The sequence below is a fragment of the Aspergillus terreus genome, genomic scaffold (assembly GCF_000149615.1).
Source record: "Aspergillus terreus NIH2624 scaffold_3 genomic scaffold, whole genome shotgun sequence".
Lineage (NCBI taxonomy): Eukaryota > Fungi > Ascomycota > Eurotiomycetes > Eurotiales > Aspergillaceae > Aspergillus > Aspergillus terreus.
Genome location: NT_165926.1, coordinates 2070287 through 2092159, shown reverse-complemented (window position 1 = coordinate 2092159; position 21873 = coordinate 2070287). Strand labels below are relative to the sequence as shown.

The 21873-nt window shown below is 53.8% G+C and overlaps 8 protein-coding genes across 8 annotated transcripts; 5 read left to right on the top strand and 3 right to left on the bottom strand.

Moving 5' to 3' along the window:
- Positions 1-171: 171 nt before the first annotated feature.
- Positions 172-4721, top strand: ATEG_02636 (putative cyclin; the record flags this gene model as incomplete). The annotated part of the gene is made up of 10 exons (XM_001211814.1): positions 172-1018; positions 1074-1488; positions 1550-1739; positions 1791-2075; positions 2133-3101; positions 3256-3587; positions 3629-3710; positions 3767-3895; positions 3950-4277; positions 4342-4721. 10 exons carry the CDS (start codon positions 172-174, stop codon positions 4719-4721), a joined length of 3957 nt encoding a protein of 1318 aa, XP_001211814.1.
- Positions 4722-5416: 695 nt separating this feature from the next.
- On the bottom strand, positions 5417-6985 carry cds1 (phosphatidate cytidylyltransferase; the record flags this gene model as incomplete). The annotated part of the gene is made up of 4 exons (XM_001211813.1): positions 5417-5455; positions 5506-6299; positions 6353-6725; positions 6827-6985. The coding sequence occupies 4 exons, from the start codon at positions 6983-6985 to the stop codon at positions 5417-5419; spliced, it is 1365 nt and encodes a 454-aa protein (XP_001211813.1).
- Positions 6986-7538: 553 nt separating this feature from the next.
- Positions 7539-9926, top strand: ATEG_02634 (putative DNA repair protein Rad26; the record flags this gene model as incomplete). Its single annotated transcript, XM_001211812.1, has 1 exon — positions 7539-9926. One exon carries the CDS (start codon positions 7539-7541, stop codon positions 9924-9926), a length of 2388 nt encoding a protein of 795 aa, XP_001211812.1.
- A 1025-nt stretch (positions 9927-10951) lies between these two features.
- On the bottom strand, positions 10952-12858 carry ATEG_02633 (uncharacterized protein; the record flags this gene model as incomplete). The annotated part of the gene is made up of 4 exons (XM_001211811.1): positions 10952-10982; positions 11059-11487; positions 11628-11652; positions 11709-12858. 4 exons carry the CDS (start codon positions 12856-12858, stop codon positions 10952-10954), a joined length of 1635 nt encoding a protein of 544 aa, XP_001211811.1.
- A 536-nt stretch (positions 12859-13394) lies between these two features.
- ATEG_02632 (uncharacterized protein) lies at positions 13395-14012 on the bottom strand (the record flags this gene model as incomplete). Its single annotated transcript, XM_001211810.1, has 2 exons — positions 13395-13594; positions 13652-14012. The coding sequence occupies 2 exons, from the start codon at positions 14010-14012 to the stop codon at positions 13395-13397; spliced, it is 561 nt and encodes a 186-aa protein (XP_001211810.1).
- Positions 14013-15146: 1134 nt separating this feature from the next.
- On the top strand, positions 15147-16687 carry ATEG_02631 (mitochondrial 37S ribosomal protein uS4m; the record flags this gene model as incomplete). The annotated part of the gene is made up of 3 exons (XM_001211809.1): positions 15147-15182; positions 15280-15720; positions 15791-16687. 3 exons carry the CDS (start codon positions 15147-15149, stop codon positions 16685-16687), a joined length of 1374 nt encoding a protein of 457 aa, XP_001211809.1.
- Positions 16688-17478: 791 nt separating this feature from the next.
- ATEG_02630 (SEC61-beta family protein) lies at positions 17479-18062 on the top strand (the record flags this gene model as incomplete). Its single annotated transcript, XM_001211808.1, has 3 exons — positions 17479-17481; positions 17618-17963; positions 18028-18062. 3 exons carry the CDS (start codon positions 17479-17481, stop codon positions 18060-18062), a joined length of 384 nt encoding a protein of 127 aa, XP_001211808.1.
- Positions 18063-19560: 1498 nt separating this feature from the next.
- ATEG_02629 (sodium:solute symporter family protein) lies at positions 19561-21859 on the top strand (the record flags this gene model as incomplete). Its single annotated transcript, XM_001211807.1, has 6 exons — positions 19561-19852; positions 19908-20414; positions 20466-20475; positions 20525-20559; positions 20606-21224; positions 21283-21859. 6 exons carry the CDS (start codon positions 19561-19563, stop codon positions 21857-21859), a joined length of 2040 nt encoding a protein of 679 aa, XP_001211807.1.
- Positions 21860-21873: the final 14 nt, after the last annotated feature.

Sequence of the window (21873 nt, the reverse complement as noted above, 5' to 3'; positions counted from 1 at the left end):
GAGCGGACTTCATTGAATTCATCCTCACGAAGCAGTCAGACCTGCTCCCAAGCCTCCTCTTGTCCACAGATGGCGAAGGAAAGAATTGTCTGCACAAGGCATTTCAAAGCGTCCTGCTCTCAGACTGGGGGGGCGCACCAAAAGAGGGCATCGGGTCACCTAACATCGACCATGTCAACCATCACGACGTTGCTGGAGCATGCGAATCTAACGACTACCACTGCACAAGATAATTCCGGCAACACCCCAATTCATTATGCGATGGATTACAGACTGTGCCATATCTCCGCGACATACGAGTATGGTGGGAAAACGCATGGCTATGACGAAATCATCAGAAAGCTACTTTCGCCCTTGGCCAAGAACAAATCGGTCCTGAAGAACGTGGATGTTCTGTTCAATCGTATTGGGGATTCTCCTTATCGCTATTATTTCCGTCTCAAAGACCAGATTCACGAGCGGTTGAAACAGATAATGAAGGCGAACGCGCCGGGGTCATCAGGGAAGGAGCCAAAACCAAACGCAAAGCAGACTATGAAGGAAGACCACCATGACCTGGTTAAGGGTCCCGAAAAGCACCCAACCGGAGAGTCAGTTGATCGACTATCAATCTCGATGAAGAAAGACTTCTTGCAGACAACTCTTTCAGTCAAGACATACGTCCGTCCTGTCTTAACGGAGCCCCAACATCGCCTTGGTTCATTTGCAACACCACCAGACAAGACTAAGGATAATGAGGCTGGACAGGCGAAGCTCTATCCTTTAGCTAGGACTCCTACAGGGTTCGCAGACACTATACGGCGTAAGGTACAGCCCAAAACCTCGCCTGAAACCACAACTTCCTCAATCCCTACAAACCAAGAAGCTTCAAAATCTGGGAGAACCGTCGAGCCATTCCAGTGGCCAAGGCTGGAGACGGAAGCTGCAGAGAAGCTATTGAATTATGTTCAGTGCTTTTTCATCCGAAACTGCACTGACAGGGACGCGAAAGATTTCTTGTATGGGCGGGTTGCCTCCGGTGGGTACGGTCCATTTGCATTCGAATGACCGCTGACACTGTCTCTACTTTCCAGATAAGAACCTCTTTTTCGATGCGAGCCATCTGCGTGGTAAGAGAGTTGATGACGTCGTCCTCCTAATCGAAAAATTGCATCAAGCAGGGGGGTTTGGAGATACCCTTTCATACGTGAGGATTCCTCAGCTAGCATCCGAGATTCCAGCTATCCCCCCAACGCAGAGACGAAATTTCGCAAATGAAAAGCGACAACTCACAAAGGGCTCTGCCGACAGTGAGTCTAAGGGGCGAGATACACTCGTTAAGGTCTTCGATAAGCTAGTCGAAGTGCATGTTCGCAAGGTTCTGCGGCTTCACGTGGAGGACAACGCCGACGAACGGGCCCATACAGACGCCGCAATTGAACGAGCTATCAGGGGGTATGATCAGTATTCCAGTGCAGGCTCTAGGGCAGCCTTGGAAATTGAAGAATGGTAAGCTTGCCTCGAGACGACTTCGACATCATCATCCATAGGCTTACTCGGGGGTTAATAGGGATTGGTGCAAACCAGATATAAACACAGATGTAATCAAGCACGCAGCGCCGTCTGTGCAACACATCCATTTACATTGGAGCGGAAACCAAGCTGTCCTTTACGGCTGGGCGAGCAGCGAACATGGAATACCTCTGATTTGGAGGAATCCGAGGTCATTGTTATCCAACGTTACGTTGCATGCCTATCAAGTGAGCCACTTATGAAGAGGTGGTCGAGGAGACCTACTGACAGGCGTTCAGGGCCTGGAGAGCATGGAGCGTAGGGACGTGATGGCTGACCAGTATGCCAGTCTGGTGGAGAAGAGGACTGACAAGAAGGTTAAAGTGACTACGAACCCGGTATTGAGAAGTATCATCGTCAAAGAAAGGCCGGACGGTGAACAAGATCCCCTTTATGGGGAGCATTTCGAAAAGCCCCGTTCGGATGCATGGATTGGGGCGATGGAACGGTTCCGAAAAGCACTGCTCGGCATGCATAAAAGTGGACTACTTGGTCAACCAAGTAGTCGGCCCTCCAGAGTCAAGGTAGGCTACTTCACGAAGGTTTACATGTTCCCACAGTTCTATGCTGACTCTCGGCAGGTAGCCTTGATTGATGACGGGATTGACCTCCACGAAGTTAACCATTATAACAACACTACGAGCTATACGGGCGTAAGCTACTGTCCCAGCAATGGGCGCGGCGAAGACGCTTGGTGGAAATCCACCGGCGGCCACGGTACCATCATGGCTAACATGATCAGCCGGATCAATCCTTGGGTCGACCTGGAAGTGATCAAAATCCAGAGCAGCCCGTCGTACATACACGGGAATGGAGCGCGCAGTATCGACCCACGAAGTGCCGCTGATGCTATTGATGCCGCAATCAAGCGCAAAGCCGATATAATCTCGATGTCGTGGACGATAACGGATCTAGGATACCGGAGGTCGTCCATATATAGTGAGAGCCCTGACGTGGAGGGCACCAAGAAGCCTGCAGGAGAAAGCGACATGAACCTCCTTCGGGCAGCCATCGAAAGAGCCACCAAAAACCCTATGGAACGACTTCTCATCTGCTCGGCCGCAGACGACCTCCGGCTTAGTGGGAAGAACACCCTCCCCTATAGTGCGGCCTCAAAGAGGATTCTTCGCATCGGTTCTGCCGGCCACTTCGCCGATCGAGATCCAAGCTCCGGCAGTGGAAACTCCATCACCTTCTATTTCCCAGGCAACCAGGTCGCCGAGGAGCAGAGGGCTCACTCAACAAATCCCGTCGTCTATCATACAGGGTCATCTGTCTCAACAGCTCTTGCGGCAGGTCTTGCGTCGTTAATCATGTACTGTGCTCACTGCGTTCATGCGTGCGGGGCTGGCGATGAGTATCGGAGCTTTGCGCTCAGCCTACGGGACTTCTCGTGCATGAAGGATGCTTTTAGTGCCATCAACAGGCACTCAAAATGGGATGATGACCAAAAGATCGTCCCCGTATGGGGTCTTTTCGGCGAAAAGGCTGACGAGATACTGGCGGATGGCAAGACTGACCGGGAGAAGATCATAGTGCTCAAGAACTTGGTGAAATACTTGTGTCACAAGTTGATACCAGAGACAAGTTAAATGTCATGTAAAACGGATAGGAGACTTAAGACTGCAGGAGGTCGGGTAGAAGTGGCTCTACCTTTCAGTTGTGTTCATAGTTAGTCAATTGAGGGCTGATATCAACTTCAAGCGGGAGAACAATCCCCCGGTATCATCACGTGATATCTCCATCCTGAACAACCACCGTCACGAACAAACACTTCCCTCTGCGACATCCGCAACACATCATGCCGGAGCACCTGGACGGGACGTCACCGCGTCCGGCGGGTGCAGACGCCATCCCGGACCCGCCGTCTATCCATCCGTCGTTCATCCAGGTCGCCAAGCCGTACATCTTCGAGTCCACCATCCAGAAATGCATCGCGGCCATGGGGGTGAATCCGCTGCGCGAGGAGGCGCTGCGACTGCAGGGCGTGACGTGGATCGACAATGTGCGCCGGGCGCTGAATCTGTACGCTTTCCGTCCGTTTGGAGTCGGCGGTGCCGCTGACTGACGCCTACAGGCCCATCCGCACGTTCAACACAGCCGTCGTGTACTATCACAAGTTCCGGCTCGTCCATCCGGACAACGAGTACAGCTACACCGTACGCTGAGCACGCTGCACTTATACACATGTCGACTGTCGACTAACAGGACACAGGACGCCGCCGCCGCCGCCCTCTTTACAGCCTGCAAGATCGAAGACACCCTCAAGAAATCCCGCGACATCGTCTGCGCCGCGTATAACCTCAAGATACCCGCGTCGGAGCACGTCTCCCCCGACAATCCGGTAGGCCCTGCCCCCCAAGCGCCGGCGCAGGAAGATTAAGTTAACCGTGTCAAGGTATTCGAAGGCCCCTCACGGGGCATCATTGGCCTGGAACGACTCATGCTCGAGTCCTCCGGCTTCGACTTCCGCACGCGCCACCCGCAGAAAACCCTCGTCAAACTGGCCCGCCACTACGGCCTCACCTCGCAGTCGGAGGTGTCCACCCTCGCATACCGCATCTCGCAGGACCTCTACCGCACCTACGCGCCCCTCAAACAGACCACCTCAACCATGGCGTTCGCCTGTCTCGAGCTCGCGGGCCGACTCCTCGACCAGCGCATCGACGCCGTCGAGACGGGGTCAGACTACGAGAAGTGGAGGACGAGTCGCGAAGAGGTCATGGGTGAGCTCCCCTCCCCCACCTCTCCATCCCTATCATGAACGAACCCTAGGCTAATTGATCTAAGAAACCCTCCTCGACCTCCTCGAACTCTACACCCACAACCGCAGCTCGACAACCGTCGGCCCCCACTTCCCAGCAGACCGTTTCCTGACTGCCCGCATCCCGCTCAACAAAGAAGCCGAGGCCCAGCATCTCCCGCGCTTCACCCACGCCGACGATGACCGCCCCAGCACCAACGGCGCCAGACTGCCGTCCGTCGCGCCTGGGCCCCGGTTGCACCCGCTCGTCCCTGTCGCTGCGAACGGCGAGAGACCTCGTCCTGGCGAGAAGGGCCGCGACGGCGCGGTGCGGTTCATGATTGACCCCGAGCGCGCGGACGCCGAGAAGGCCCTCGTTGCCGAGTACTTCAAGGTCGAGATGGAGGAGTATGAGGTTGAGGAGTGAAGATGCTTGGCGCTTTTTACGGCGTCTTGAGAAATTTTGCTACGCGATGTGCGGGATCGGATCGCCGCGCATGCGCTTTTCGAGCCTCTCCCCGGATACCTACCACGGATTCGCCACGGCGACTACAGAGATGGTAGATGGGTGGTCCGGCTGCGTCGACGTTGAGAACGACGGAGTCTCGCGTCAGGGGATGCCAGGGGATGAACGAATGCACGGGAAGAAAGGGGTATAGCCGATGGCTACGAAGAGCATATACACCCGATGCAAACTACTGTAAAGTATATATCAGACACATTGGTTAGCAATGTCGATTGCCATACAAGAAAGCCACATTCAGTCCCAAGCAGTAGACAGTTCGTTCATATATATTGTTCTTACACTTGCCTACAGGCATACTTGTTCCATCCCAGATAGAAACAGCAGACATAAGCAATTTCGACAGACCGCCGTTCCTCCCAACTGTCCCTGGCCGTGTCCTGTGTATACACCAATGACCCAATGCGATGACGGATATAAGGAACAGACGCATCCAACAGCGAGAGGAAGTGTGGTGGGGCGCGCTCTAGTCAACGTAGCCGTCCAAGCGGCACCTTCAGCGTATTAACGAAAATGGTGGAAGATTGGCCGGATGTGTCAGATTGAAGACAGGAATCTTAAGATGGAGGGATGGAGGTGGGTCATGAAGAATCAAAGAATCATCGGCGCTTGAGCTCCGTATTCAGACACTCCAGGATCTGTTATCGTCAGTAAGCGTAAGATGGTTATAAAGTGATAAGGTACTGACCGTCTCAGACACAGTGCCCTGGTTGTACAGGTATTTGCCCAGACCGCGAACCACCTCGAGTTGCTGTTCCACGGTGAGACCGTTAATGGCGGTCTCAATGATATCCCCAACGGTAACATTGTAAACCGCAATGAAGCTGTGATAGTACATGTAGGCGAAGAATCCCATGATAAACTGGCAGTCCATGCGATCGGTGATGCCGCCATGTCCCGGAATCGACTCGCCAAAGTCCTTGATCTTGAAAGTGCGTTTGAGACCCGAAGCAAAGAAACCTCCGAAAGGAGCAATGAGAGAGGCGAACGTGGCGAACACCAGGATGTGGAATTGCATCGGCTCAATGTAGAACGTCTTGTTCAGACCAGTCCATTCGGGGAGCGAATACGCATGGGGCACGAACACCGGGTTGGGGTTGCACTCAAGGCCGGTTAGCACGTTAGAACCGAGGTCGTTCACCGGGCAGATGAAGTATTTGTAGCGCATCAAGATGTTCGTCATGAAGTAACCAAAAATGATGGTGCAGATCCACGCGCCGAGGAATCCCTCTACCGTTTTCTTGGGGGACAGCTGAATCAGCTGCGTGCGACCAAAAGTGATACCACAGACGTAGGCGAAAATGTCGTTCGTGATGACCAAAGAAGCCGGGAGGAAGAACCAGATCATGCCTTCCAGAACATTGTTCATCACGAAATGCGCCTGCACGACGATCAGGTACAGCGCCATGTGGGTCCACGCGAACTGGGTGAACTGGAAGCGGTAGTGACCTTTTTGCAACGAGGCGACGAAGAAGACGAATCCTAGACAGTCTCAACAGCGGTTCACTATTCGCCCGGAACAACCGGAAACTTACCCATCACGTAGAGCGTAAAGCTGATGAAGCGGTGGTGAGTCGCGAGGGGCAGCAGCACCTTGTCAACCAGAAGGATATGCTTGAAGTAGTAGATGACGCTCTCGCCGTACAAAAAGTACATGGTGGTCGCCAGGAAATACCAATTCAACGACTTGGTGAAGCGGAGGTTTTTCTCTTTGCTAGGAACGTTGGCAATAGCAATGACTTCCTTGAACGAAACGATCTGGACGGCGGAGATGATGCCGATGATGTAAATGTGGCCGGAAAACATGGCGATGAAGAACCCGGCAATCATCACGAAGGTCCATATTGTGCGGGTGATGAAGGTCTGCCTCTTCTTCTCGTAATCGGACAACTGCGGCTGTTCGGATTTCTGGTCGCGCGTGGTCAGCTCTCTCTCCGTCCAGCCAGATCGCAAGGCAACACCAATTCTCTGTGTTCGCTCGGGGAAACACGAACGACTCGGGTGCTCACCTCCTCGGGAATTGTCGCGGGTTGGGCCACAGCGCCGTTTCTCGACGGACTACCGGGTTCGGATGGGACGTCACTGCCCTCCGAGACACTCAGCCGACGAGTTTCGGAGGCGTTGGATCCCCGGTGTTGAAACCTGACGTTCCGACGTGATTTGGACATGGTGAGGATGATGGTTAGGGGAGAGAGGGAGGAAGGCCGACAACGGAAACGCGGGGAAGGAGGGGGTCAATCAGGGACCAAAATTATTAGGGGAGAACTGGGGTACGGGGAACGGGTCCGACAAGGGTCAGAAAAGAAGAAAAGGGAGGAGACGAAGAAGGGAGACGAGGGCGAAGATGGGCACGAGTGATCGTCCTTAGTAAAATTTCATGTGAAGCAGCCGGTCGGGGGGGAACAAATCCCAACAGAAACGGATGAGAGATCAGGAGAAGGGAGATTCGAGTAACGCCGCACACGTCCTGTCGAATGTCGCATTGAAGAGGCGGAGTACGAGAAGGAATGGAAGATAGATGTAAGAAGTAGTAGAAGAAGTCGTGAAGTAGAAGCGCAGCAGGAGTTGACAAAGTTCCGTGGCCGGCCGCAGCTGACTTACGTCAGGCGTTCGTATAACTAGAGAGTCTTCTTCCTCTTCCTCTTCTTCTTCCCCAACCACCACCATCTCCATTGCTCTCCTCCCCCCACACTCCTTCATGGCGATCCCGCGGCTGAGGGCATGGAAGACAACGAAGATGACTTCTTTTCCGACGATGGCTTCGATGATCTGCCGCCCGGCACCTTGTTCCAGCTGGAACAAGACGCGTATCGCGCAACCCAGGCCCAGAAGCCCACCACACGAGAACCAAGTGTCGAATTCATAGACTCTCGTCCCGCTGTTGGTGACTACGTGTCTCGATCAGCACAGCCTCAACATGCAGACCGCGCCGTCCCTCCCAATCCTACCTTACAGCCTCCCGCGCGTTTACACACCGGACTAACGAACGATTATAATGCTTTGGATGTGGGCGAATTGGACGCAGAGGTCCTCAATGATGAGACCACCTCAACAATTCCGCTGGAGCAGGATATGTCACTTTCGGGCTTGGTGGATGACCCGTACAATGGGCCAGCACACGTGGAACAATACCATCATATGCAGCAGGCGCCTGCTGAACGCATGGAGGTCGATGGAGATCTTACCCATCATTCCGATATGCACGTGGTTCGCGAACTATCGTACGAGGACGCCATGGTCATGCAAGAAGGACCTGTTGGGGGTGACGGTGGAATTAGCGCCGAACAGACTGCCTGGGAGGACGAACACTACAAACAGCTGATGGAAGATCTCGCCGCCGCAAAAGCAATGGCGGAAACGAAAGCCGGGGAGATTGCCATCATCCGATCCAACCAAGCCAAGCTCATCGACAACTATGACCGCCAACTGTCGGCACTGAGAAAGGCGATCGCCGAGGAAGCCGCTCGCCATAAGGAAGAGGTCGAGGCTGCGCGCGCAGAAGGCAAAATGCTAGCGACAGAAAACGCTTTCCTCAGACAGGACTTGGCCGAAGAATCCATCCGGAACAACAATTTGAAGATGAAGGGGCGAGTCGAGGAAAAGGCACCACCTGTTACTCCGAAGAAAACGAGAGTCCTCCCATTTCGCGACGGGTTCGACGATGATGAGATTGTCGCAATCTCCCCAAGTAAATCTGCTCGGTCCAAGAAGATCGCGTCCGTGATACCTGGCAAAAGAAAGAGGAGATCGAGTCAGGACAGCCTCACCCAACTGCAACTAAGTCCACAGGTCGATCGTATGATGACCGAACCCGGTCCAGGAGACTTTTCCGACGACCTTATGGTGGACATGGCGCTCGAACAGCCTCCGCAGCAGAGCGAACTTCCAAAAGTATCAAGTCCACTGTCGATGAAACATCTTCTGAACCATCGAACATTTCCTCACGAGGAGCGTGATATTGAGGTAATGGCGCGCATGGCATTCCCATCCGAACCACAGCGCATGCTCTCCACGATTCTCTTGGAAGAAACAGCAAGTCTCAAAGTCGGCAACTACATAGTGGAGTACGCTCAAGTCATAACCTCTCTATGGTCTCGTGCCCTGCGAGAGAAGTTCTGGCAGCCAATCCCCATTTTCATGTCAATCTTCAGGTACATGCTGGCACTCGATGCGCCGATCTCAGATTTGATCGAACATCTAGTGCCAGTCTTACAGGCGTCAGGGGACGTCAACGGTGTCCCGCGGTTCAAGCATTCTCCCGTATCGCGGCAGAGTTGGCAGATAAGACAAACACCCCAGTCTGAGCTGCAACCTCTCGTGGATTCGACCGAAGCACTGGGCTTGCTCTATCAGATGGCATGCCGATGTCTCCATGTCAGCCGAGACCTGGAGAACTTTTGGCGTCACATACGCTACGACTTCATCCTAATGATGCTAAACAGCGCACAGCGTGCGAAGGATATCACCCTAACACTCGGCTTGCTGTCAACCAGCATCCGAGCCCAATCGTTCGGTTCGATCCAAGATACAGAGCAAGACCAAATCGCCAACGAGAACTACATCGTTGACCGCGTCGCCAATCTCCTGAGTGAGACGCTCCAGGTCGATGAGGGCCAGCCTCCCTGCACGGCCTTTGAGGTCTGTGAAATGCGACTGGAGGCCCTGTCCCTCCTGACGTCCATCGCGTTCAACGTGATGGTCCCTTCCAGCACACATGGAAGCTCAGTCATTGCATCCCACCCCACGGCCCTCGCCCGGCTCATCCGAGCCATGCATGACGAGTTGGATGCGCTGTATTCGTCATCCCCTGAACAGGATCAACATGCAGCGTTGGTCAACGGGTTGATGCGGCTAGTGCATGGGGTGATACAACGACACCAGGGCCAGATCGACCTGCAGTCGAAACTCTGTCGAGTGCCAGGCGGAAAGCAGAAATTCTTGGTGGTGTTCACTCGGCTAGCGTTCAGTGAAGGACTGGTGGTGGAAGCTGGAATTGAGGATGAAACCGTGGAGATGGCGCATGAGATTCTAGACGATGCGGTCAATCCGCAGGAAGCCGAGGCACTGCAGGAGGCGTTTTCCAGTTCGAGTTCGAAAAGAGAGGAATGATGAGGCATGATATATGGAAGAGACGATTGCATATACGGAGTTAGGATTCCATCTGAGTTACGAATAACATGTACACTATCTGCCATGTTTGAAATTTACCAGGTCACATACACCTACAGGATTCTTGCGGTGCACGATTGGTACGAGGGACTCAGGCCTCCAACGATCGATCCCATCCGCAATCAACGCTGTTTGCGAGACCCCGTAGACATACTCTGGGTAGAATCGCGGCCGTCGTGCATCTGGGTGCTTGACCGAAACAGCCTGGCATCCACCGGATATGAAGTAGTCTGAGATCCCGTATGGGAACTGCGAAGCAAGTAGCCAGGGAGAGAAACCGCCCTTATCAGAAGAATTGCAACGAGCACCAATGGGCTTTGCAAAAGTAGCGCTGCCATCAACTCTTCGATGGCAGGTATAAGCTGTCGCAGGGCCTCCATATGACGGTCGAAGAAACAAGCGCTGTGCCACAGGAATTGGTGCAGCTTGATATGAGGGTAAAGGTCTTCAGGACACGCTGCAGGTCCCTCTTCGAGGATTCTGTCACGAGGATGTGAAAGTGGAGCGGTCGCTGACGCTGTGTCGCTCGTCGGGAAATATTGCAACTGGTGTAGAATGGAGCCGGATCCGGATGAAGACTGGGTTAAGAAAAACACCCGCAGGGTCCCGTGAATCAGGCGGACGGTTCCATCCTCTTCTGTGATAGCGTTGGCACAGGCGTCCAGTATGACATCGAGCGGAGCAGGGTCGGGCTCTCCATAGTCTTCCGGTGTGGCGACAGCGTCGCGTAGGGCATCCGAGCTGAGAGGATGATTCGCGTACAGCACACATCGGAAAGCTCGTACGGCGAGATTCTTCATGTACACAGGCTGGTCTTCAATTTGCGAAAGGATTCGGTGATATGTCGGTTCCAGGCCTCGGGGGGTATCGGACAAGGCCGACCTAACAAGCGCGTCGTTCCGCGCCTTGCTTGCGACTCGAATATGTTCCAATTGAAGATTCGCCCAGCGGAACCTTGATACGAGTCAGTATTTGCAGGTATGGCTGTCCATCAGACTATACGTACATTCCATCTGCGTTGGCGATGAGGTTCTCGATTACTTCGGCCTCAAGGAAATCGCTTTCGATATACAGTTTCTTTCCATGGTAGCCTCTTCTGAGTCGCCTAACCTCCGTAGTGATATATGTTTTGATATCGCGGCTGACGTCTTGCTTCCCAATAAGTAGGCTCGGATGTTCCTGGAAGGCTTCTTGGATGTCCAATTCCTTTCGACACATGACCAAGATTTTGATGCCTGGTACATGCTGCAGGATGTGGGATAAGAAGCGGACCATTCGGTGTCTTGCTTCAAACGGACACTCGTCCAGTGCATCGACCAGAAGGAAGACCTTCCCGAACGACAACGATGCGTAGGATGTGAAAATATCGCAAAGGTCGGCTAGCGAAGGGCGAAGCGACATCTGCATGAACCGAAGATGCTCCTGAGGGATGCTTCCTTTCTGTCGATAAAGTTGTTTAAGCATGGCCGACACCATCCGAGATGGTTCGGCCAGATCTTGTCTGTTGTAATCATAGCAGGAAAAGCTGACCCCAACGTCGGTTGACGTGCAATATTGCTCCCGGAAGAGTTTTGTAAGGTAGACCCTGGTTAAAGGCTCTGGTTAGAGCGTCTATGGGACAGATACAAAGGATGCACATACAATAAAACCGACTTTCCGATACCCGCTGTTTATGAAAGAACGTTAGAATCGGAGTATATAGAAGCTGATATCGGTGCTTACGCTTTCCATAGCACCAAAGCAGACTGGATGACGTCCTCTGTTGCCAAGTCTGGAAGGCTTTCGTTTCGATAATCCATTCGCAAGTTCCCAGTGATCTTTTCTCCAGAAGCGCTTCGTACATCTGATCGTAGTTATCGGTTGGAATCCAATGCAGAAATGCTTCGCGCTCCTCCAACTCCTTCTTTTGGTGCCAGGAAAGCTCGGTTAGAACCCTGTTTCCCTGGTGGACCGGAACAACGGACAAAAGCTCTCTTGCATAGGCAGCAGCTGTGAGAGCCGCATAGCCCTGCCATTTCTCGTGCTTGTGAGAGTCACAATAATCGCAGATACCACGAATGACGAGGCACGGCAGTTGATTCATTACGCCTGCAGCTTCTGTCTCAAAGCACAGTACATCCAGTTGTTGTGCAATAGCATCTCGCTTCTGAGGGTCGTCCATGGCTTGGTCTCCAGACGCAATTAGGCCGTAATGCACTTGGGGCTCTTCTGTAGACCGGGGTGCGCGAGACACAATATGGTCTTTGTTGCACGATGAACAGTCAGAGCTCCCGTCCTGGTGAGAGTATGTTGCGCGGAAGAGATGGTCATGATCTGGGCGTGGAAAGTGACCCTTCATGCTTCGGTTCCTGTCCAATGCATTCGACATAACTTTTATAAGAGAGGTCCGCCTTATCATATTATTACACTCCACTTGAGCCATCGCAGTCAGTAGGAGTTGGGGTGGTTTGTTCAAGAAACCGGTTTGCTGAAATCGACCGCCAACCAGCGCCTTTCCGAAATCATATTGAATCACACCCCCTGAGGATCCGGTAGGCTTGCTCACAACGACATCACCAAGGCGGATATCGTTAGTTGCGCTGGGGACTCCACCCGCAACGCCTACTAACAGCCCAAACTTGACGGATGGGAAGGTTGGCAAGAAATGCGCCAGCGCAATAGCAGCGGATGTAACTCCAAAGATACCAGATTGTAGGCAGGCGATCACCACATTGTGACCACTGACTCTGCCGAGGGTATAAGTATTTTGATCATTCAGTGGCTGAGGAAGAGGGTCGTGGATCTCATCCAGCATGGTTTTCGCAGCTGCCATTTCCAGCGGCAGGGCGCAGATCCATGCAACTGTATAGTCATGGTGGGTCCGAGATGTCATCTTTAGACGGGTTTGAGCATGTTGAGATGAAGAATTGAGAATAATTCCTGACTCCCAGCAAGGGGAAGCATGAGGGAGGGGTAGTCGGCGCATAAGCGCCCATCATGAGAAGGAAAACTTGGCCGCTGTACAGCTGGCGCCAAAGTCAGTATCTATCCCTTGATGCGTATGCACACGGATCAAGCAAGATAAATCCTGAAGTGTGCATTCAAGGCTTCTTGAGGCTTTCGAGCTACGAAAATTGGTGTTTGTCCTATTCGGAAGTACTATAAACTAGAGTTGAACACATTATAATCCGGCTCATCAGGCGGCGTCTACAAGACCAGTCAAACTACCCACTAACATGATATAATAAGATAGCATGCTTCCTACTAGTCTCATACGATACCACTGCTAGAGTTGTGCATTATTACAGAGAGTAAGGAGTCGCTGAGACATATATAAGTAACAATATACAATATTAGTGGTGCTAGGTACAGGCTTTCCACAAGCTCCTTTGCTAGTCTTCAATTGTTGGAGGCGACTAGGCAAATATATTAGGCTAATGGTGCCTCCCGGGGATTATATCCCTGGAGGCCATGGGGCGTAGGTCCTTGGTAAACATGAGCTGAGGTGTCGATTTGTGCAACCTCCGGCCTGGAGGGAGCGCACGGTACGTTCTGAGAGGAAGATGAATTGCCGGATTCGCTCCTAACTGACTCTTTCTCTCTAGTGCCCGTAGATCGCCGGCGGTTACCTAGAGCCTGTGAGCATACGGAACCCCTGTACACGTAGGCGACGACTAGCTACCTACCCTTAAATATACCCCGTTTTTGCAGTGCACGCGCGAGACTATTGGGAGAAACGCCCAGGTTCAGCTCATTAATGATCTTTCTATAGGACATCTGACGTCCGCCTTTAGACGAATTCATAAGCTTTATTACTTCGTCTACTTGCTCGCTTGTAACCTTGCTCGGCTGGCCACGAGCTTTGCGAGGCGTGGCGGTTTGAGCTTGACAGGTATATTGAACCTGGCGGTAGGTGATCCCGCCTAGGTGGCCGACGATCTGTTGGTAGGTGAAGCCAACATCGCGTAGGGTCAATATACGCAGGCGCATATCGCGGTCTAAGCGGCCGGAATAGCCCGGTGGTGTGGAAGGTGGAGTAGTGGCCATGGGTGACAGATAGAGAAGGAGTCAAGTAGGCAAAGGCAGGACTTCCGAAGAGCTTTATCCAACGCACTTGAGGAACGCGACCAGGATGTCGAATGATCACTTTACGCGGGCAGTGGGATGTTCGGCGTGCAGGGTGGGCCGTACTAACAAAATTAATAGAACGAAGTACGTACCCCCATATCCAATTGAGTCAACCTCATTGATTGTCAGTAAACATGGCTATGAGAAAATCAAGCAATGCTGCTCTGTGGCTAAGACCGACGGTTTTGAACAGGTATGTTTGTATAGATACTTGCTGCATCAACAAAACCAGCAATGCGGAGCTATCCGAAGAAATCAACTCCAGAGGCCGAGGTTTGCTATGCGTACCTGGCCGATGTGCCGTCCAATGAAGTCAGCAGAGGATGGACCCTCCAAGAGCTCATCGCCCTATTCAGGGTGGTCTCCCTCGGTGAGAACTGGAAGAATAACGAAACGAACAAAGGATCGAGCCGACTTATTAATGGGCGTCTTTAGCATCAACAGGCCCCTGAACATACAGACAGGGCTAGATAGACTACCTTTATCAGACTGGAGGCAATCACTAGCATTTTGCATTCAGGCCCAATACAAAGTACATGTCTAGCAACTACGGTATCTATGGCAGTACTACTGGCTGAGCTCCCTTCCCCATACCCCCGCACAAGGCGAAGAAATGATGAAAAGAGATAGAATCCACAGGGTGGAAAGTGCCAAAGAATACGCCTGTCAATGACCCGAAGGCCGTTGAACGGACTGTTCCGCCGCGCTGTGCAATGCAGGGACCAATCCGTGGTGGACCGCCTTCTTGATCGCAGCCACCCAAACAAGGTAAGTATGAAGAAAAGAAAGAAGAAAAAAGTCCAAAAGAAGGGCGGGCAGCCGAAGTATTTAAAGTCTGGGTGGGGTCGTCCAGACCACGCTAGCATTAAGCGAGGGAGCTCCCACCAATCACAGGGCAGAAGTTGCCTGTACCTGTATACCTGGATAATCAGGCATAAAAATTAGTCAGACATCTACTCGCGTCACGTGCCTGCGAAGTTTTGGGTGCACGCCAGAAACACTCGATGGACAAGACCGCCAGACCAGTATTGTTGTATCCTCCCACTCGCCATCATGCGGAACCGGGCCACCACGCCGTTGAGCAAGCCTGTACGTCTCTCTCTCAATTCTTCCCTCTCCCAATTATCTCCCCCTACCCTCTCTGCACCCCCCTCCGCAACCCCCGAAGCTAACACCGTCGACCCAGAAAATCCGACAATCATGGAGCAAATACAACCTGTTTAACCTGCAGCGTCTGCGCAACCCCCCGACCCTCACGAAAACCTTCTTCCAACAGAAATGGACCGCCAAGTCCATGGCTCGCGCCTACCACGGTGAACAGGTCCGCGAGTCGCAATGGTCTCGCATGTTCTCGCGCCGCATCCGCAGCGTCGTCCCCATGAACCCCGTCAAGTTGGCCCAGGATGACGGCTCCGGCATGGCCGCCGGCCGTGGTGCCGGTTTGGACGACGCCGCCAACGCCGATCAGGGTCGTTCCGCCGGACGTTTGACCCCCTTCACGCAGATGACCTTTGCTCCCCTGGAGCGTCGCCTGGACGTCGCCATCTTCCGGGCCATGTTTGCCAGCAGCGCTCGACAGGCAAGACAATTCGTGGTCCACGGTGCGGTGACGGTGAATGGAAAGAAGGTTGGTCAATCTTATGTCGATCAATCCGAGGACTTCCCGAGGTGCAATGGCTAATTTGCTCTCCGCCCAGATGAGATACCCCGGTTACCTCCTCAACCCCGGCGATATGTTCCAGGTCGAGCCCGAGCGGGTCATGTACGCCACCGGTGCCCCCAAGGATAAATACGAGCGTCGTGAGAGCCGTGTGGCTAAGAGAAAGGCCTCGGAAGAGAAGACCGAAGAAACGGAAGAGGGCGCCGCCGCTGCGGAGGAGACGAAGGAACAGAAGGAGTCCGAGTCGGAGAGCAAGGAAGCCGAGAACGAGAACCCCCGGGAGACGTTACAGGCCCTACTGGCCCAGGCCAAGACTATCATGGCCAGCAACAAGGATGTCCTGCCCGCCAAACGCAAGCAGGAACTGCGTGGGTTCCAGAAGGCTGTCAAGCGCGTGCTCTCCCGCTCCGAATCGAGCGCCGTTCTTACCGATAACCTCGAGTCCCAGTTCTCCGAGCTGACGACCCTGCTCAAGGCCAAGCGGGCTGAGAAGAAGGAAGCTAAGGAGTCCAAGCGCCAGCAGTCAAAGGAAGCCTCGACTCCCGCCTCGGAATCCACGACGACCGCTACCGCCAGCGAAGCTCAGCCGGGTGAGAAACTGTCCGAGGCCTTCCGCCAGGCCGCAGAGAACCCCGAGGAGGAAGTCGACACCTCTGAGCTGACGGATGAGGAGTTCGACGTGCTCAAGCGTGCCCTTGTCCAGATGCGTGACAACCCGATCGACAGCACAAAGCCCTACGCCACGCCCTGGCGACCCCGGGACTACATGAGTGCCTTCGCCTTCATCCCGCGATACCTCGAGGTCAACCACAACATCTGCGCCGCCGTCTACCTGCGACACCCCGTGGCCCGGCCCGGATACTCGGAGGTGCCGACGCCGTTTGGCGAGAGCGTGGGCACGGCCGCCTTTGCGTGGTATCTGAGACGGCGGTAGATGTGTACTAATACCTCGATGATATCTTTTGCTCCTATATTCTTGTCTCATCTCTTCTACGTTCTGCGGGCATGTTCCACAGTCTTGTATTACTGGGTCTCTGGTCATTTTCTTTTTATGATTTTGCATCCGTCGGTGCTCATAGATGTATCTACTACCTACCTATCTGTTTGTCTGTGTTCCCTGCGGGAGGACAAAAGTCTTGCAACGGTGTTGGATCGGGTGAGCACGCTGTAAATCACTATTGTATATGTTATCAATCAACTCGATGGTCGAAGAGACTCGGTCCTAGCAACGTCAGTAAATTCTGAGACTCCTACATATAATGCGGAGCAGTGTTCTCTATTAATACTGCATTGGGTAAGTTGGTACGAGATCTCGATCAACCATTGTCATCTCGCCACCTCGTCTAATTTATACGGGTTAATAGAGCCAATAGAGGACATAAGACAATAACATTTTACACCCCTTAGTAGCTCAAAATTCATACTCCGTACTATCTCCCAAGCCAACAGTATTGGTGGTAATGGATGTAATCAATCCCGGCTGGTGGTTGGCTGAAAAACCTGGGGCCGGACAGAATGACATTACGTGACGATACGGGAAAGCGTGAGCGTGGCCTCTTCGTTTGCGACCTCAACCTCACTCGGCATCCACTCCGTCGATTCCCCTTTCACCTCCTCCAGTGTCTCCTCTCCTTCTCTTTCATCCATTGAACCTTTATATCTTGTTTGACGCTGTCTAATTAATTTGACCACTCTTTACCTTCTTTTTTCGGTTTTCTCTTCACAATGGTGAGTATCCTGACCCCAAGAATCGTCCCAGGAAGCTCGCGCCATCGATTCCATAGAAAGATCATCGCTCTTCCTCAACCCTCGCGGTTGCCATCAATTACGGAACCCCAGCGCTAATACCGTCCCATCTCCTCAGGCCTCTCCTCGTGCTGCTTCTCCCATGACCTCCGGTGCTGAGTCCGGTCCCGACTCCAAGGCTGGCGGCGCCGCCGTCGCCTCTGGATCTGCCGCTTCCGTGAACCGCCCTTCCTCTCCGACTCCTCCTGGTGGTCCCCGGGCTGCTATGCGTCGTCGCGCGGCCGCCGACCACAAGGAGTCCCTCCGCAATGCCCGTCCCAGCTCGACTCGCGCGGCCGGTGCCGGCGGTTCTTCGGGCACCATGCTGAAGCTCTACACTGACGAGAGCCCCGGTCTGCGCGTCGACCCCGTCGTGGTTCTGGTTCTGAGCTTGGGATTCATTTTCTCCGTTGTTGGTCTGCATGGTACGTGCGATTATAGCTTTGCGTGCGGTTTTTCAAAGGACGGTTAATACTAACGTGAGTGCAGTCATCGCCAAGATCACCCGCAAGTTCTCCTCGTAAAGCGCCATCATATTCCGGTCGCGTCTGGTTGCCGCCTTTCTATGCCAGTTGGGTGAAGGTGGTCGGTGCGGTGGAATGGAGCATCTAGAAAGACGGGCGGTGGATCTGCACCTGGTCCCGTTGATTCTTCCCCAATGGACCGGTGAATTGCGACCGCTACCTGTCTAATCTTCTCAATCATATACCCCCTTTAGTGTCTCTTAACCTACTCTCTCCGTGCAGGCGATCCCTGATGGTTTCGCTTGAGTCTTCTGGCCCCTGTGTCTTGTTTCACGATTCTTGCAATACTGGCGTTGAATCTATTTGAACCTATCTGCAGCATAGGTTGGAATGAGTTGGTGGATTCGGTTACAGTTGCCATGAACAATCAAGGAGATGGCCAATTCGCGTGGGGAGAAGTGAATGCATCTGTATAAATAATGGAGAAAATGGTCATGTTTTGCCCCATCCATTCGGCCACACTGACATAATTGTGCTCGCCACTGTGCGAACGTCGTAGTCTTGTGATTGAATGTCTTTGCGCGGTAAGCGAGGTTTCGTCGCCAAGTATGGCTAAGATCCATGAGGTCGGATCGAACACGAGCTTTGAGGATAGATAAAGCAGGATATATTAGTATCGGCCATCTCCGTCACTAGGCTCCCTCACGATGGTCCTTGTGAGGATCAAACAGAGTTCGATTTGACTTTGTGGGCGTTAAACTGGCGTCAGGGAGCTTGGACAGATGCAGTGGATGATGAATCGATTAGTCGGAGATTTAAGTAAGTGTTATCAAGATCGTCCTGGATAAAAATATGGGGATGCGGAGGTCAGCCTTCTATTCGAATGATTCTTGTCCTATTATCATTCTTGGGTTATTCCAACTGTTATTCCAATTGTAGGATGAGATGGATATCAGCTTATCTTCTCGCATCGTCCAATCACCACGTTCGGCCGTAGATAAGCTGCCCCGACCAATGAAAGCGCTGAGATAAGCTTATTTGCAGGGCATTTCCTGTGTTTTCGTCGCTTTCCACTTTCCCTCTTTCTCCTCGAGTCAGTCCTCTTGGTGCTCTTGGTTAGGTACCTTGGGACTGCATGGTACACTGGAGACTAGACCCTCCCGAGATTCCACCCGCGTGTTGTCCCGAGTCCTCCACTGCTATCCCCGGCCCTTATCAGTCCTCGTACCCGGTTCACTCCCCATGCTCTACCACCACCCGCTCTATGACTAAACGTTCTCTATCGGTATCAAACAAAGGATCCTCTTCCCTTCATCCTGATCGTCATCATGTCTGCGAGGTCGGAGCTCTCTCTCCGCTGGTCTCCCCGTGCACGGGGTATATCAATCGGCGGTCCACCCTCTATTGCCGTTTCTCCTCCATCTTTCTCCAGCAGAGACAAGCTTAGAACGCCCAGTGTTAAGCTGTGGATTAATTTTTGGTTATCGGGAGCTCCCGTACCCACTGCTGTTGCTTATATACCTCATTGAGGTGATTATCCTCAACCTCATCCACCAGCATGGCGGAAGAGGTCAAGTTCGTCGCCCCCCTGTCGCAAGGGTTCGGCTATGGCATTATTATCGGTCTGGGCTTCGCCTTTGCCCTCGTCATGATCTTCATCACATGGGCTCTCAAGCGATACCAACATGAAGTGATTACCTCCGAGATGTTCTCCACCGCTGGACGGTCTGTCAAATCCGGTCTGGTTGCTGCCGCCGTCGTCAGTAGTTGGACCTGGGCTGCCACCCTTCTCCAGTCCTCTGCCGTGGCCTACCAGTACGGCATATCCGGTCCTTTCTTCTATGCTTCCGGTACGTCTCCCGTCAAGAACGCTGCTCCTGAAGCTCCCATGGCTAATATGCACAGGCGCCACGGTCCAAATCATTCTGTTCGCGACGCTAGCTATCGAACTCAAAAGACGAGCCCCCAATGCGCATACCTTCCTCGAAGCCCTCCGTGCTCGCTACGGAACCCCCGTTCACATCGTCTTCATCGTCTTCTGCTTGATGACCAACATCCTGGTCACCGCCATGCTGCTCACCGGCGGCTCCGCCGTCCTGACCTCTCTCACCGGAGTCAACACTGTGGCGGCTTGTTTCCTCCTCCCAATCGGTGTCGTCCTTTACACCATCTTCGGAGGTATTAAGGCTACCTTCATCACCGACTACATGCACACTGTGGTGATTATCGTTGTGATTCTCATCTATGCCTTCTCGGCTTATGCGACCAACCGCGTGCTCGGATCGCCGAGCCGCGTCTACGATGCGTTGGTGGCGGCGGCTGACCGATTTCCTGTCGAGGGCAATGCGCAGGGTAGCTACCTCACGATGAGATCGAAGGAGGGTGGTATCTTCTGGGTGATCAACCTTGTTGGTAAGTCGCCCAATCGCGTACGTTGAATCATGCTAATGCTAATATCTTTAGGTAACTTTGGGTATGTCCATCCATCAGAACACATTCAAGCTCTCCACTAACAACTACAGCACCGTCTTTTTGGACAACGGCTACTACAACAAGGGTACGTCCCCCTTCCATCCCACTCTAGCCTAGTCTAACCATCACAGCCATCGCTGCTCACCCCGTCCACGCTTTCCCCGGATACGTCATCGGTGGTCTCTGCTGGTTCGCCATCCCTTGGCTCTGCGCGAGCACCATGGGTATCTCCGCGCTGGCTCTCGAAGGCACCCGACGCATGAGCCAGAGCGACGTGACCGCCGGTCTCGTGCTGCCCTTTGCCGCTGTCGAGCTGCTGGGCTACAGCGGCGCCGTCTGTACCACGCTCATGATCTTCATGGCCGTCACCTCGGCCTTCTCCGCGCAGCTCATCGCTGTGTCCTCCATCTTCACCTACGACATCTACCAGGCGTACATTAACCCCTCCGCCAAGGGCAAGCGCCTCGTCTGGATCTCGCACATGTCCTGTGGAATCTTCGCCGTATGCATGGCCGCCTTCGCCACCGGCCTGTACTACGCCGGCATCGGCATGGGCTACCTCTACCTGCTCATGGGCGTCATCATCTCGTCCGCCGTGTTCCCCGGCGCCATGACGCTGGTCTGGAAGGGCCAGAACCGGGTCGCCGCGGCGGCCTCTCCCGTCCTCGGCCTCGCCATGTCCCTCATCGCCTGGCTCGTCACCGCAAAGAAAGAGTACGGCGTGCTCACCGTGACCACCACCGGTGCAAAGTACGTCCCCTCTCTCCCTCCTTCACACATTCCCAACCCCACCGCTAACCGCCCCCAGCTACCCCATGCTCGCCGGCAATGTGGCCGCCCTACTCAGCCCGCTCGTGTTCTCCCCGGTCCTGACGTACGCCTTCGGCCCGCAAAACTACGACTTCGAGTCGATGCGCGCGATCCGCAAGGTCGACGACACGGACGTCGCGGCCGCCGCCCACGTCGACATCGAGCTCATCCCGGGCGAGGCGCCGGCCATCACCGATGCCGCCGCTGCGGCCGAGGAAGAGCGCAAGCTCAACCGCGCGGCGCTGTACTCGCGCACGCTCACCATCGGCATGGTGTTTTGCTTCTTGATCCTGTGGCCGATCCCGATGTACGGCTCGTCGTATGTGTTCAGCAAGAAGTTCTTCACGGGCTGGGTGGTCGTCGGCATCATCTGGATGTTCTTCACGGCGTTCGGTGTCGTCATCTTCCCGCTGTATGAGGGCCGCGAGAGCATTGTGCGGACCGTGCGGCTGATGGCGCTGGATGCGATGGGCCGCAAGCCGCGGAAGATTCACGGGCAGAAGGAGGATGGTGGACCCGATGAAATGACCTCTGGCGTGGCGACGCCGACGGAGAAGGTGGGTGTCAAGGAGTAGGTGGTTGACGCCGT